Here is a 14,692-nt window from a genome sequence, read left to right on the forward strand (position 1 = left end):
AATGTGAAATACTGTCCTGTATATATACTGTATACTTACCAGTACTCTGTATATACTGTGTACTCACCGGTATTATCATATTAAGAACTTGAACTGAACTGTGAGACATGGAAGAAAAGGACATTAGATTAACTGTAATCTAGTAAAGTTTGAGTGATTTTGACCAAACCTGCTTACTCATTCTTGTCACAGATTGATGGCTACATGAATTGATTAGTGACTTAACAGAGGTGTGGCTTAAGGAGAACTTCTGTTGGTGGAATACATTAAGTAGGTAAAGATTAATGTGAAAAAGATACCATGTGGTAAAGGATGTGAAGAAATTGATAGAAAGATGCTTAGAGAAAAGCCTTTTTAGATGAAAATAACCACACAGGACATGAGAAATGGTAATTTGGTGATGAAAATATATGAATGTATGTATGTATGGTAATGCAAGAAAATGGACAGAAGCAGTGAGTTAATTGCTTAGGGCAAAAAAGTACATATTTCAGATAAGAATACAAATGGAATCACATTTGATCATTTGCAGTGGAAGCATTTTGTATGAGAATGGCATGAATGGAGTTGTTAATCTCTTCAGCTAACATATCAGCTTGATTTTAAGATGAAGCATGTATGCACTTGTATTAGTATGGAAACCTTTGTTCATTTCAGCACTTATGTATTAGTGATGTAATAGGCTGAATGCTCTTTATCCACCAAATATGAATGGGAGCAAGTATTTAGATAAATAGATGTATTGAATAGAATGAAATGCCAGCTACTCTTACTTAGTATGTTGCACTTATTCAGGACAGAGATTCACATAACAGATTTATGAAGTTGTGTTTTAAGTTACAGTTTTCTGGATTTCTATTGTTGAGGGAGGCCAGTTCTCAAGCAAATTTTCTTGTGGAAAGGGATTCTTAATAGAAATAGAACATATATTCCTTACTATCCAATGTAAAGATTATCTCTAGACTCATGTTTTGAAAGTTTAATATATACTGTAGATTGTTTTGGACAGTAAATGAAATGTGCGTCCCCAACAGGTAGGGACGGACAGTGATGGTCCAAGGACTGACGGGGAAGGAGTCTCAGGAGCTGGGCTGGATCTCATTGGCAAAAAGAAGATAAAAAAGTGTCCATACTGTACATACACTACAACTAGACTTTCCCATATGATTAATCACAATCGCACCCACACTGGTGAGAAGCCATACTCTTGCCCCATGTGCTTTTTTCAGACATGCAGGAGTGATAATCTAAGGAGGCATATTCGCAATCATGCTCGTGAAAAGCCATACGTTTGCTGTCAGTGCCCCTTAAGTTTTACCACAAAAGGTAATCTCAGTAAGCATCTTCGAACCCATGCTGTTCAAAATCCATTTTACTGTCCCCACTGCCAGTATCATTGTCCAACTCTGGAAATTTATAAGGAGCATATTTGTACTCACACGAGTTAGATGATATCTGTCATATGAATAGAGTTTTCTTTTTAGTTGTTATATTGTGTATAATAAAGAATTTATTTGTATATAGTGGCCTTCAATTTTTCCATTTGTAAATATGAGATTTGTTCTGAGGGAGATGAAGCAAAGGAAATTAGCCACAGCTATCATTTATTACAGAAGGTTTTGAAAGATAGATAGGTTGCAAGAGATATACTACTGAACATTATCACCTAAAAAGCTATCTTATAATTTTATAGTCATTCACTTTATCTATGCTAGAATATGATTAATCAGTAAGTAACAGATTATGACAACCTGTGCATTAAACTGAAAGTTTCTTTTATACCAAAAAATGAATGTATATAATCCAACTGAGTCCTATTTGAAACATTGAAACATTGATTGTATGTAACAGGAAAAATATGCAGCATTGATGGTGGAGGAGGGAAAGGCTAGACATAAATATTAGGGTAGAGTGGATTTAGAATTACATATTTCTTCTTTCATATTCACTAATACAGTTATTCCTGGCTTTTAGATAATGATACACTTCTTTATATAGGTTGCAGGAATTTATCAGAATCGCTACACAGTAATATGTAGTATCACATTGTAACTGGTGAATACTGCAGTTGTACTCAACCAGATTAGACTTCATGATGGTGCCTCTCATCATCTTCAAATAATTTGGTGTGATACTCAAATATGCAACCTCTTTAGTGTTAGGTGCCACCAGTAGCTTTCTGTATATCATTGGGCATGCTTGCAGAAATTGCATAAACTTGTAATCACAAGAAAATTACCATTAGAGAGTAGGAACAATAGCCCAATATGATTAAGAGAAATGCAGAATGGCACCGTATAGATTATCATGTGAACACAGAGGTGTCAGTTCTGTATTGAGAATGAATCTGAAAAAGGAAGTTTTATAGTTTTTCCATTTTACCCCAAAGTCTGTTAAAATGAGTTTGGTTTTATAAGGGACTTACTTACTGACTTTGTATATTTGTCATGATACTCTTTTTTTTGTGCTGTTTACGCTGCACTTAGATTCTTTTTGTATTGGAATTCAGATTCCAAAACCTTAATGTTGAAATTTTTTGCTTTTAGCTTTGTGTAGAAATAACACAAGCCAAGTCATAAGCATTTCCTTTGGCTCAAATGTATATCGCATCATTATTACTCTTAGACTTCTCCTTCCTCTACACAATCAGGGGATTATGCATTTAAAAAGCATTTCAGTTTCTAAAAGATGGAACAAAAGGAGTCAAACAGGGAGTGCTCATCTTCCACAAAGGCTCAGGCTGAGTTGTCTAAATGTGTGTAGATGTAACCAAAATGAGCAGAGATGAGAGAGGTAGTATGTTTAAGGCAAGAGACCTGGATGTTCTAGCTCAGACTGAAACAAAGCTGAAGGATAAAGGGGAAGAATGGTTTGGAAATGTGTCTGGAACAAAGTTGGGTCGTTGAGAGAACAAGAGCCAAGTTAGGAGTAGCACTAATCCTGAAGCAAGAGTTATGGGAGTGTGTGAAAGAGAGTAAAGGAGTAAGTTCTAGTCTGATGTGGGTAAGAATGAAAGTGGATGGGAGGAGATGTGTGATTATTAGCACTTATTCACCAGGTCATGATAAGAAAGATCATGAGGAGCTAAGTGCTTTGGAGTAGCTGAGTAAGTAAGTCAGCAGTTTTGATGTAAGAGATAAGGTTTTAGTGATTGGTGATTTGAATGTGATGGTAAGTAATGTGGGGGTTAAGGATGTGATTGGGGTGTATGGAGTACTTAGCTTTATGAATGAAAATGAAAAAGGACAAGTAATAGGAAATACCAGGTTTGAAAATAGGGACATATACAAGTAATACGTATGTGAATCTGAGAGATGATTAGCGGGTATAATTGAATTACATTTTAATTGATACAAGAGCAAAAGAGAGACTTTAGGATTGAAATGTGTTGAGAGGGGCAGCTGGTGGGATGTCTGATCATTATCTTTTAGAGATGAGGGTGAAGATTTGTAGTTCTTGAAAAAGAGATAACACAGTCAGTGAGAAGAGAGGGGTGAGAGTAAGTGGGCTTAGAAAAGACTTGTGTGAAGCAGTAGCAGAAGAGTTTGAGCATAGAATGGCAAAAGGTGAGAGTAAATGAAGCATGGGGAGTAGTTGAGGTATGGGAGGTATTTAGGGAAGTGGTGATGGCATGTGTGAGAAATGCATGTGGCATGTGAAAGGTGATAAGATTGGAGGATTTGGAAGGGTACTGAGTGGTGGGATGCAAAAGCAAAGCTCATAGTGAAAGAAGAAAGAGAATTTGGGTATTTTTTAGAGGGAAGGAGTGCAAATGATTGAGGGATGTATAAGAGAAAGTAGGAGGATGTCAAAAGGAAGGTGAAGTGGTTGAAAAAGGACTAATAAGAGGATATTTTGAAAGGTTATTAATGTAAAAAAAAAATAGGAACATTGGTGAAGGGGGCAAAAGGGGAAGTGTTAATAGGTAGTGATGATGTGAGGAGGAGATGGAGTGAGTATTTTGAAGGACTGCTGAATGTGTTTGATGATAGGATGGCAAATGTAATGTGTCTGGGTCAGGGTGATATGCAAAGGGAGAGAGTCAAGGAGAATGGTTTGATGAAGAGAGGAGGTAGTGAAAGCCATGCTTAAGATTAATTGTGGCAAGGCAGCTTGGGTGGTTGGTATTGTAGTTGAATATATTAAGAAAGGAGATGACTGTGTTGCTGAATATTTGGTAAGAATATTCACTATATGTATGGATCATGGTGACATGCTTGAGGATTGGCTGAATGCATGTATAGTGCCATTGTATAAAGGCAAATGGGATAAAGATAACTGTTCCAACTACAGAGGTGTAACCTGTTGAGTGTACCTGGTAAGTTGTATGGATGGGTATTGATTGAGAGGATGAAGTTATGTACAGAGCATCAGATTTGGGAGGAAGAGTGTGGTTTCAGAAGTGATAGAGGAAGTGTGGATCAGGTGTTTGCTTTAAGGAATGTGTGAGAAATACTTTAAAAACTGATGGATTTAGATGTAGCATTTATGGATTTGGATAAAGCATATGATAGGGTTGATAGAGATGTCTTGTGGAAGACCTTAAGAGTATATAGTTTGGGAGGAAAGATGCTACAAGCATTGGGAAGTTTTTATCAAGGGTGTAGGAGGTGTACAATTAGGAAGAGAGAAGAGTGAATTGTTCCAAGTGAAGATTGGTCAGCAGCAGGGTGTGTGATTTCACCATGGTTGTTTTATTTGTTTATGAATGGAATGATGAGGGATGTAAATGTGAGAATCTTGTAGTGAGGGGAGAGTATGCAGTCAGTGAGGGATAAGAGGGCCTGGGAAGTGAGTCAGTTGTTGTTTGCTGATGATACAGCACTGGTAGGAGATTCAAGTGAGAAACTGCAGTTGGTGACTGAAATTGGAAGAGTATGTGAAAGGAGCAAGTTGAGAGTAAATGTGAATAAAAGCAAGGTTAAGTTTAGCAGGTTTGAGAAACAGTTTAGTTGTGGTGTGAGTTTGAATGAAGAAAATTTGGAGGAAATGAAGTGTTTTAGATACCTGGGAGTGGATATAGCAGCAAATTGAACCACAGTAACAGAATTGAGTCAGAATGGATGAGATGGTGAAAGGTTTAGGAGTGCTGAATATTGTAAGGAAAGAGAGAATGTTATTTGGGAGGTTAAAAATAGATATGTTTGAAGTTATGATAGTCCAAACAATATTATATGGGTGTGAGGCTTGGGTTATAGATAAGGCTATGCAAGGTGGATGAATTGTGTTTGAAATTAAATGTTTGAGGACAATATGTGGTGTGAGGTGTTTTGCTCAGATGAGTAATGAAAGGGTAAGAGAGATGTGTGGCAATAAAAAGAGCTTGGTTGAGAGAGTTGATCAAAGAGGATGTGCTGAAATGGTTTGGACATATGGAGAGAATAATTGAGGGATGGTTGACAAAGAGGATATATGTATCAGAAGTGGATGGAACATGGAGAACAGGGAAACCAAATTAGAGGTGGAAATGATGGAATGAAAAAGATTTTGAGTGATCAGGGCCTGAACATGCAGGAGGATGAAAGGCACCCAAGGGATAGAGTGAAATGGGATGATGTACTGTCAATGGACAGAACCAGAGTATATAAAGCATCTGGGGTTAACCATGGAAAGATCTCTGGGGCCTGGTTGTGGATAGGGAGCTGGAGTTTCAGTGCATTACAAATGACAGTTAGGGAATGGGTGTGAGTGGATGTGGCCTTTCTTCGTCTGTTCATGACACTGCATCACTATCACAGGGAACAATGATCAAGTATGGAAAAAAAGGATAACTGATTCCCAGTTGCATGTTGAGATGCTCTCTCCAGTTTACTCTTAAAGAAGAGCCCAACTTAGAAAGGTGGAATGAGAGATAAAGTAAGGTCATTAGAAACTATTGTCAGGTGAATTATCTCTTGATAGTCATTCACACTCTTCTGAAGAAACTATTGTCAGGTGAATTATCCGTTGATAGTCATTCACAGTCCTCTGACTTCAAAGTGACAGAGAAATTTGTTAAGAAATATTAGAGCTAGTGTTGTTCATACAGCTGCATACCATCTCTTTCTTTTGGTGCCTAGTGAGTTACACTTGTAGGTAGACTGAATAGTGGGATGCAATAGGTAATATTACATTAATTTCGACAGCCATACTAAACTTAAGAAACAGATCTTACATTGCTGACAGTCTTTAAGTTCAGGATATGAAGCACACTCTTGTACCCAGTATAATCACCTCCTAGAAGAACACTGTGTGATTTTTTTCTTTTGCATTTTCCAGAAAGAAACCTAGAAGCTAGTGACAGCAGTTGAGAGTTTGTGTATAAGGAAAGAATTAAGAGCAAATGTGAACAAAAGTTAGTTAATGAGATGCAGGAGAAGATGAGATAGGTTAGTTTGAATATAAGTCTGGATGAGGAAGATTTGGAGGTAAGGAAGTGCTTTAGGTGTCTGGAAGTGGATAGCAGTGAACTGAACTATGGGGGCTAAAGTGAATCATAGGTTCGGAGTGGAGCTAAGATTCTGGGTGCATTAAGGAGTGTGTGGAAAGAGAGGTCACAGTTTGTAAGGGCAAAAATGGATATTTTTGAAGATAAAATAGTTCCAACATTGGTGAATGATACAAGTCTTGGGCCCTGAATACAAAAGAACAGAATGGGGACTTGTTAAAAATGATGTGCCCAAGGACAGGTTGTGGCATGAGGTAGGTTGAATATGTATAGATAGACAGTGTAAGAGTAAAGTGTGGAATGTAGTCTGATTGAGAAAGCTGACCAGGTCTGCTGAAATTATTCGGACAGATGAAGGATATGAGCGAGTAAAGATGAAGAAGACCTTTGTGTCAGATGTGTCGAGAGGAAGAGGTAGTGGGAGAACAAGCAGGAAAGAGAAGGCTAGATTGAAGGAGACATAGGAGTATTGGGGCTGGAACATTAAGGAGAGTGGTAGGCATGCATGGAATTGAATGAATTTAATTGATGTGATGTATAGGGGTGATATGCTGTCAGTGGGCTGAACTAGGGCATGTGGAGTGATCAAAGTAAACCTTTGAAATCTGTGGAACTTGATTGTGGATAGCAGGCTCTGGTTGTGGTGCATTATACATACATGATATCTGAGAATATCTGAGAAGTGTTGATTAGGTAATTGTTCATCTGTTCCTAACACTTCCTTTCTTAGGCAAGAGAAGCAATTGTGCATTATAAGAAAACAAGCTTCATCTTGTAGGATCTGTGCAAGAGCTGCTTATTCCAGCAGTGCTGCAACTATTTAATAACACCAAAAAATCAGAAAACATCAACTATGGCACCCCACTTGGGAAGTGTGATCATGTAGTCTTTGAATTTGAGTATGGATAGTGAAGGAATAATAGTAGAATCAGAAAGGAACCTTGACAATAAGAGATGAATGTGAAGAAATTATGCTGAGGTAGTACTTGATAGGCAGCCACCAACAAGGGAAGTATACTGCCAGCACTACCTGCCTGGGTATCGGGAGGGTTAGTGCCGGTTGCATAGTGAGCCAGCACTTTAGGTTGTCAAGTTGCACTCCTCTGACTTGGGTAGCTGTCTTTTCTTTCTGTCTCATCCACATATGGACTGCTGACATTGTATTCTTGAGCATGCAGTCTCTCTTTGTCACATGAAACACTTGACAATACTTAACTCACACAGTCATTCTTCATAACTAGATTTTCCTACAGGAAGCACTATGCGTTAGCCCTTTCTTTTGGCAAAATGGCTGGAGCAAGAGTTAGAAGTAGGTAGGAACATTAGGTAGGAGCATTAGTTGGACACATTAGGTAGAAGTGATAGGTTGGTACATTAGACAAGAACATTAGGTAAAATTGTTGGAAGGAACATGAGGTAGGAGCCTCTGGAAATATTGTGTTAGAGTTGCCCTCTGCCGGTGGCCTGTTAAGGGTGAGGCACTAAAGGCTAAGTAATGGCACTTGAGTTCACCAGTTATGAACTCTTTTGCTTTGGTCACCCCCCTTCAGGGAGTTCCCAGAGGGAATGGGCATCAGAGATATTGATAGATAGATAGGTATGCAGTGCTAAACATCTTTTTGTGGACCCTTAATTAGGACACAGAATTCAATATTCGTTGTGGAGAACAGTGTTACAAGAGGTTCTGTGAAGTACTTAAGGAGTCTGTAGTTAAGTACCAATTGTAGCTAGAGGGACAGATCAAAGAAGATACAAATCTTGATCTCCAGACATCAAAAGGTTTGAATCTTGACAGTTGAGTTTTATCTCATTCAACATTGTTTTTGGTGCTCAGATAAAGGTTTGATTGGAGTTCAGATGGTGACAGGTGTCTTATTAGCTCCCTCTGCTGTAGAGCCTACCTATGCTGATGCATCAAAGTGACACCATTGGCTAAAGAAATTTGTGGTCTTTAGTTGATAGTAAAAATTTGGCCTTCCTTATTCATTAATTATAGTTAAGAAGAGGTGTTTAAGATTGCAGAGGTTCTTGGCATACATCAAGAAAACATTGACAACCATAAATGTAGATAAAAGAATACTTTGCCCTCTGATGCAGTATAGAATAAAGTGCCCACAAAAAACATTGTGCGCCTCCCCATACATTTTCAAAAGCAATGTCACATCTACATTTAAGTACTGTGTATTTCTTTGGCCTTGATTAAAATCTGCAGACATCTGGGCATGGACTTGGCAAGGTTTCTGGTGTACTCTAAGTCCATGTTCTGGGTCCATTGGGTCTTGATCTCTTGAATGAGGTGAGGCAATGATGAGATGTTGTCGGAAGCAGCCACCTGATCTTGTGTTTTGGGCACCCAGTGAGCGTAGAAATCTCACATGTACCCACATTTTTTTGCTTCCAGGCAAAAAGTATTTAGCTAATATGATGTCAGATAGTGTTAGTTCAAAAAACTTAGCACATTTGACTTGGTAAAGATCTTTGAGAGAGAAACATAAAGACATTTGTCAAGCAAAGGCAAATCAAAATAACAAGAGGTAAAACTACAGTACACAGTGATGAGTGTATTTTGTTGTGAATGATTCCATGACAAGCTAGAAAACTTTGCTCAACATGGAATACACTGTTGCAAGTGTCAGTTCCAAAATCACTTTGCAGCTGTTTGAAAAACTAAGTCATTGAAGTTAAGGTGATTCAAGGTCATAATCTGTTTTGAGAGAACCCTGGTTGATATGTTTTTATTTTGCCGTTTGAAAAACTAAGTCATCAAACTTAAGGTGACTCAAGATCGTAATCCGTCTTGTGAGAATCCTGGTTAATATGTTCTTCTTTTGTGCACTTTGTGTCCAGCAAGCATAGCTATTTGTATATGCTCTCACCAGAACTTTTTACGTAAAGACCTAGGGTTTTAACATTTACAGATATCCAGGAGAAACTACATCCAGTAAGCCAGACGATGATTTGTGTTACTAAAACAGTCTTATTTGATTCCATCCATATCTCTCTCTGCCAGGTACTGGTCTTAATCTTTTGGGCAGAGACTGTTTACAAAAACTTAAAGTGGTCATTGGTGTATCATGTTGACTAATGGTTTTCCTAAATATGTTCTGAAAATTTCTTAAGTGAAGCATAGACAAAGTGTACTGAATAATGATCTACTTTGTATCCTAAGTTTTGTAAGCCTTAACCTGTACCACATATTTTGGGATTTAGTGTTGAAAAGGAACTAATTAACCTAAAAAATGAAGATATAATGAAATCTGCTGGGTTTTCCAATTGAACAGCACCTCATGTGCTGGTTTTATATCCAAACGATGAATTGATTATAGGTCTATGGAGCACAACACATAATTGTAAATCATGCACTTTCAGTTGATCCAAGTTCAAAAAATCCATTTTCTTATGGAACTGTATATGTATCATTACTGTCTCTCAGTCTTATATTTGATGTAAATGCAAATGCAAATTGTAGTTTCATATGATCCTTTGCAGACAGTATCAGAATAAGTAGAGAATTCTCTTCAGTAGCAAACAATGAAAAACTATTGACACAAGTCTTATGTTGTGGTGGGCTTTTGGTAAAAAGATGCTTTTTGATGGTTAAAAGAGTCAACTTTTCCATAGAGGAGGAAAGAAATTAGAAAGTGTGGAGTACCAAACAAAAACAAACTATATATATTGGAAGGGCAATGTAAAAGACAATAGAGTAATGATATTTGATGACCTTACATCAAGAAAACATAACAAAACAGTGGTTTACTCTTTCAAAAGGGTTTCATGCTGGATTTTAAGGACCTTCAAACCCAGGGAGCTGAAATGGAGGAGGATGTTCTACAGGTACTTATAATGACACTCTTCTGAATAGAATACCGCTATATGTTACCATCACATTTCAGGATAGGTAAAATTCAGGAGTTGAGAATATTCGGAGATCTTTCACAGCCCTCATTGTTGCTGCTAAGAACTTAATCTGCATGATACAACTGAAGGCACTGAGGCTGTTTTCTCTTAAATGCAGACAGGAGATATGTATTATAATGTACCCTTGGAAAATCTTGGAAGGTAGGGTTCCTAATCTGCTTTTGAAAAATTCTCAGACAGCACAACAGGTGTTGTAGACTAAACTTTCACCACCAGAATTGAAAGATGCAATAAGTAAGATTAGAGAAAAATGATCATGCTGGTCCCAAAATTGTGTAACTCATTGCTTGAAACCATAAGAAATGCTGTGGACCATTTAGTGGAGAAATTCAAGGGCTGTGACATGTATCTACTAAAGATGAACCAGATCAACCAGGATGTGGAAGTTATGTAGATCTTCATTCCGTAGCGAACAACAGCCTGAATGGGCAGAGGACTAGTATGACAGCATGGTTGTGGACTGAGCTGTACGTGATCTGAGAAAGCCAGTACAAGGTAAGGATTTTCAAAGTCACTGCAAGATAGGGTAAGTTATAACCAAACAGTTAGATTCACACCTAATGCACCAACCCACACCCTACTTATGAAGTGACTTCTGACCCAATCCAAAGACATCCCATCTCCAAAAGAACATGTAAACTTTCTCTTGAGACACTAATAACAAATTATTCATATTCCTAAACAGGAACTTATGAAAACCCTCACAAAATCCATAAAGAAACAACTGCTCACCCACCATTCATTCCCACTGGTACAAGCAGTGCAATGAAATCAGTATAGGACTTTCCTACAATAAGCCCCAGCATAACAAACTTTTTCATAAAACACTTTAGCCCTATTATAATCCAGATGCTTAAAGATATCTTCAACCACTCTTGGGTACTCAAAACTTCCCTAACACCTGGAATCTCTGCAACGCAGTACCACTCCTAGAACACTCTAAGCCACTGAACTCTCCCTCTTCCTATTGTTCGATATCACTTCTGTCTGGATTCAATATCCACACTCTTTAAAAAACAGATCCACAATAGGATCATGCAAAGTACCCTGCTCCCATGTATGCAACTTGGCTTATGGCCTACTCTCACATACACAACATGGCTTTAGACCCAATTATTTCACCATCACAAAACATATTGTAGAAGACTTCAATCAAAAACAATCCTCTCCCACGCATTCCTCACGTGTCATAAAAGGTGACTAAAGGGGACGTGAGCAGGGGGGCTGGAAACCCTCCCCTCCTTGTATTTTAACTTTCTAAAAGGGGAAACAGAAGGAGGAGTCACGCGGGGAGTGCTCATCCTCCTCAAAGGCTCAGATTGGGGTGTCTAAATGTGTGTGGATGTAACCAAGATGAGAAAAAAAGGAGAGATAGGTAGTATGTTTGAGGAAAGGAACCTGGATGTTTTGGCTCTGAAGCTCAAGGGTAAAGGGGAAGAGTGATTTGGGAATGTCTTGGGAGTAAAGTCAGGGGTTAGTGAGAGGACAAGAACAAGGGAAGGAGTAGCACTACCCCTGAAACAGGAGTGGTGGGAGTATGTGATAGAGTGTAAGGAAATAAACTCTAGATTGATATGGGTAAAACTGAAAGTGGATGGAGAGAGATGGATTATTGGTGCATATGCACCTGGACATGAGAAGAAAGATCATGAGAGGCAAGTGTTTTGGGAGCAGCTGAGTGAGTGTGTTAGTAGTTTTGATGCATGAGACTGGGTTATAGTGATGGGTGATTTGAATGCAAAGGTGAGTAATGTGGCAGTTAAGGGAATAATTGGTGTACATGGGGTGTTCAGTGTAGTAAATGGAAATGGTGAAGAGCTTGTAGATTTATGTGCTGAAAAAGGACTGGTGATAGGGAATACCTGGTTTAAAAAGAGAGAAATACATAAGTATACATATGTAAGTAGGAGAGATGGCCAAAGGGTGTTATTGGATTACATGTTAATTGATAGGCATGCGAAAGAGACTTTTGGATGTTAATGTGCTGAGAGGTGCAACTGGAGGGGTGTCTGATCATTATCTTGTGGAGGCAAAGGTGAAGATTTGTAGAGGTTTTCAGGAGGGAAGAGAGAATGTTGGGGTGAAAAGAGTGGTGAGAGTAAGTGAGCTTGGGAAGGAGACTTGTGTGAGGAAGTACCAGGAGAGACTGAGTACAGAATGGAAAAAGGTGAGAACAATGGAAGTAAGGGGAGTGGGGGAGGAATGGGGTGTATTTAGGGAAGCAGTGATGGCTTGTGCTGAAGATGCTTGTGGCATGAGAAGCGTGGAAGGTGGGCAGATTAGAAAGGGTAGTGAGTGGTGGGATGAAGAAGTAAGATTATTAGTGAAAGTGAAGAGAGAGGCATTTGGATGATTTTTGCAGGGAAATAATGCAAATGAGTGGGAGATGTATAAAAGAAAGAGGCAGGAGGTCAAGAGAAAGGTGCAAGAGGTGAAAAAGAGGGCAAATGAGAGTTGGGGTGAGAGAGTATCTTTAAATTCTAGGGAGAATAAAAAGATGTTTTGGAAGGAGGTAAATAAAGTGCGTAAGACAAGGGAACAAATGGGAACTTCAGTGAAGGGGGCTAATGGGGAGGTGATAACAAGTAGTGGTGATGTGAGAAGGAGATGGAGTGAGTATTTTGAAGGTTTGTTGAATCTGTTTAATGATAGAGTGGCAGATATAAGGTGTTTTGGTCAAGGTGGTGTGCAAAGTGAGAGGGTTAGGGAGAATGATTTGGTAAACAGAGAAGAGGTAGTAAAAGCATTGTGGAAGATGAAAGCCGGCAAGACAGCTGGTTTGGATGGTATTGCAGTGGAATTTATTAAAAAAGGGGGTGACTGTATTGTTGACTGATTGGTAAGGTTATTTAATGTATGTATGATTCATGGTGAGGTACCTGAGGATGGACGGATTGCTTGTATAGTGTCATTGTACAAAGGCAAAGGGGATAAAAGTGAGTGCTCAAATTACAGAGGTATAAGTTTGTTGAGTATTCCTGGTAAATTATATGGGAGGGTATTGATTGAGAGGGTGAAAGCATGTACAGAGCATCAGATTGGGGAAGAGCAGTGTGGTTTCAGAAGTGGTAGAGGATGTGTGGATGAGGTGTTTGCTTTGAAGAATGTATGTGAGAAATACTTAGAAAAGCAAATGGATTTGTATGTAGCATTTATGGATCTGGAGAAGGCATATGATGAGAGTTGATTGAGATGCTCTGTGGAAGGTATTAAGAATATATGGTGTGGGAGGCAAGTTGTTAGAAGCAGTGAAAAGGTTTTATTGAAGATGTAAGGCATGTGTACGTGTAGGAAGAGAGGAAAGTGATTGGTTCTCAATGAATATAGGTTTGTGGCAAGGGTGTGTGATGTCTCGATGGTTGTTTAATTTGTTTGTGGATGGGGTTGTTAGGGAGGTGAATGCGAGAGTTTTGGAAAGAGGGGCAAGTATGCAGTCTGTTGTGGATAAGAGGACTTGGGAAGTGAGTCACTTGTTGTTCGCTGATGATACAGTGCTGGTGGCTGATTCGTGTGAGAAACTGCAGAAGCTGGTGACTGAGTCTGGTGAAGTGTGTGAAAGAAGAAAGTTAAGAGTAAATGTGAATAAGAGCAAGGTTATTAGGTACAGCAGGGTTGAGGGACAAGTCCATTGGGAGGTAAGTTTGAATGGAGAAAAACTGGAGGAAGTAAAGTGTTTTAGATATCTGGGAGTGGCTTTGGCAGTGGATGGAACCATGGAAGCAGAAGTGAATCATAGGGTGGGGGAGGGGGCGAAACTTCTGGGAGCGTTGAAGAATGTGTGGAAGTCAAGAACATTATCTCAGAAAGCTAAAATGGGTATGTTTGAAGGAATAGTGGTTCCAACAATGTTATATGGTTGCGAGGCGTGGGCTATAGATAAGAGTTGTGCAGAGGAGGGTGGATGTGCTATACATGAGATGTTTGAGGACAATATGTGGTGTGAGGTGGTTTGATCGAGTAAGTAATGTAAAGGTAAGAGAGATGTGTGGTAATAAAAAGAGTGTGGTTGAGAGAGCAGAAGAGGGTATTTTGAAATGGTTTGGTCACGTGGAGAGAATGAAGAGGAAAGATTGACCAAGAGGATATATGTGTCAGAGGTGGAGGGAGCGAGGAGAAGTGGGAGACCAAATTGGAGGTGGAAAGATGGAGTGAAAAAGATTTTGAGTGATCAGGGCCTGAACGTGCAGGAGGGTGAAAGGTGTGCAAGGAATAGAGTGAATTGGAACGATGTGGTATACCGGGGTCGACGTGCTGTCAATGGATTGAATCAGGGCATGTGAAGCATCTAGGGTAAAGTTCTGTGGCGCCTGGATGTGGAAAGGGAGCTGTGGTTTCGGTGCATTATTA

At 39.1% G+C, this 14,692-nt stretch overlaps 1 protein-coding gene across 7 annotated transcripts in view; it reads left to right on the forward strand.

Annotated features, from left to right (window-relative positions):
- The window catches only part of LOC139755988 (uncharacterized), a 540,334-nt gene that overhangs the window by 329,234 nt on the left and 196,408 nt on the right, over positions 1-14,692 (forward strand). The window contains exon 6 of one of the 7 annotated variants that reach the window (XM_071674893.1): positions 1,035-1,519. The exons of the other annotated variants lie outside the window; for them this stretch is intronic. Within the exon in view, the coding sequence (XP_071530994.1) occupies positions 1,035-1,448 (414 nt within the window). The 3' untranslated portion in view covers positions 1,449-1,519. Of the gene's footprint in view, positions 1-1,034; positions 1,520-14,692 lie in introns of those variants that run through there. 7 annotated transcript variants of the gene reach the window in all.

Source organism: Panulirus ornatus, chromosome 20 (assembly GCF_036320965.1).
Source record: "Panulirus ornatus isolate Po-2019 chromosome 20, ASM3632096v1, whole genome shotgun sequence".
In the NCBI taxonomy this organism is placed as follows: domain Eukaryota; kingdom Metazoa; phylum Arthropoda; class Malacostraca; order Decapoda; family Palinuridae; genus Panulirus; species Panulirus ornatus.